At 46.0% G+C, this 1,238-nt stretch overlaps 1 protein-coding gene across 1 annotated transcript in view; it reads left to right on the top strand.

Annotated features, from left to right (window-relative positions):
- The first annotated feature begins 366 nt into the window (after positions 1–366).
- Positions 367–1,238, top strand: part of LOC106814328 (suppressor of lurcher protein 1-like) — a 12,776-nt gene continuing 11,904 nt past the window's right edge. Inside the window, exon 1 of the mRNA XM_014818627.1 lies at positions 367–595. Coding sequence (XP_014674113.1) covers positions 367–595 — 229 coding nt within the window. The remainder of the gene's footprint in view (positions 596–1,238) is intronic.

The raw sequence follows: 1,238 nt of genomic DNA, 5'->3' as shown, positions 1-1,238 counted from the left end.
GAGAAAGGGAGAGAGAACGAGAGAAAGAGAGAAAGATAGAAAGAGAGAGAGAGAGGGGGGAGAACAAGAAAAAGAGAGCAAGAGAGAAAGAGAGAGAGAGAGAGGGGGGGAGAGAGAGGGAAAGAGACAGGAGGAGAGAGTGAGAAAGAGAGAAAGAGAAAGGGAGAAAGAGCGAAAGAAAGAAAGTGAGGGAGGGAGAGAGAGAGAGAGAGAGAGGGGGAGAAAGAGAGAAAAAGACAGACAGAGCAGTAGAGGTGGGAGGTAGAGAGAGGGAGAAAGAAAGAAAGAAAGAGAGAGATAGAGAGAGAGGGAAAGAGAGAGAGAGAGAGAGAGAAAGAGAGAGAGAGAGAGAGAAACGAAGACAACATGCACTCTTCACAGACGCTAACTGTGTCCGTTTGCTGGCTGCTCGCTGTAATCATACCGCCAGGGGGCGTTGTTGGCACTATTCGTCACCATCGGGCCGTAGAGAGAAACGACATCGGCGTGCTGTCATCATCATCGTCATCATCGTCATCATCGTCTATGACAGCAGACGACTGTCGCCTGACATACGATATCGGAGCAAGCAATGAACTGGTGTGTGCGCCAGCAGGTATAACTATCTATATATACTCGTACTCTCTCTCTCCCCCCCTCTCTCTCCCTCTCTCTCTCTCTTTCCCTCTCTCTATCTCCTTCTCGCTCTCTCTCTCTTTCTCTCTTTCTTTCTTTCTCCCTCTCTCTCTCCCTCTCTCTCCCTCCTCCTCTCCCACTCTATTTCTCTCTCTTTCTCTCGTTCTTCTCCTCTCTCTCCGTCTCTCTCTTTCTTTCTTTCGCTCTTTCTCCTTCTTTCTTTCTCTCTGCGTTGCCTGGGTTGCTTTCGCGAAAATATGATCGGATAACGTTTGCGATAAAAAGTAGAGAACAAGAAGCTATACTTGAATAATGCAGTGGTAGAGCAATTAGTTAGAAACGAAAAACATAATTGGTATAGTGTAAACGAATACTGTTATGAAAACTGTAATTGTACTGTAGGCGTGTTATTCGCACTACCGTAATCCGGAGAAGTAGGATGTAGCAACAGTGACGTTATATCGTTTATATACAAATACATTCATTACTGTCGGTCTATCGATATATTCTGCTCTCTGTCTTCTCGCTATCCCTTTCTAGATGCCTTCTCTATCTGCTGTTTCCATCTCTCTCTCCCTCCCCCATCTCTCTCTCTCTCTCTCTCTCTCTCTCTCTCTCTTCTT

This window comes from Priapulus caudatus, unplaced genomic scaffold, assembly GCF_000485595.1.
Source record: "Priapulus caudatus unplaced genomic scaffold, Priapulus_caudatus-5.0.1 Scaffold905, whole genome shotgun sequence".
Lineage (NCBI taxonomy): Eukaryota > Metazoa > Priapulida > Priapulimorpha > Priapulimorphida > Priapulidae > Priapulus > Priapulus caudatus.
Note: the sequence above shows the minus strand (reverse complement) of the source record. Positions and strands in the feature narration are given on the sequence as shown.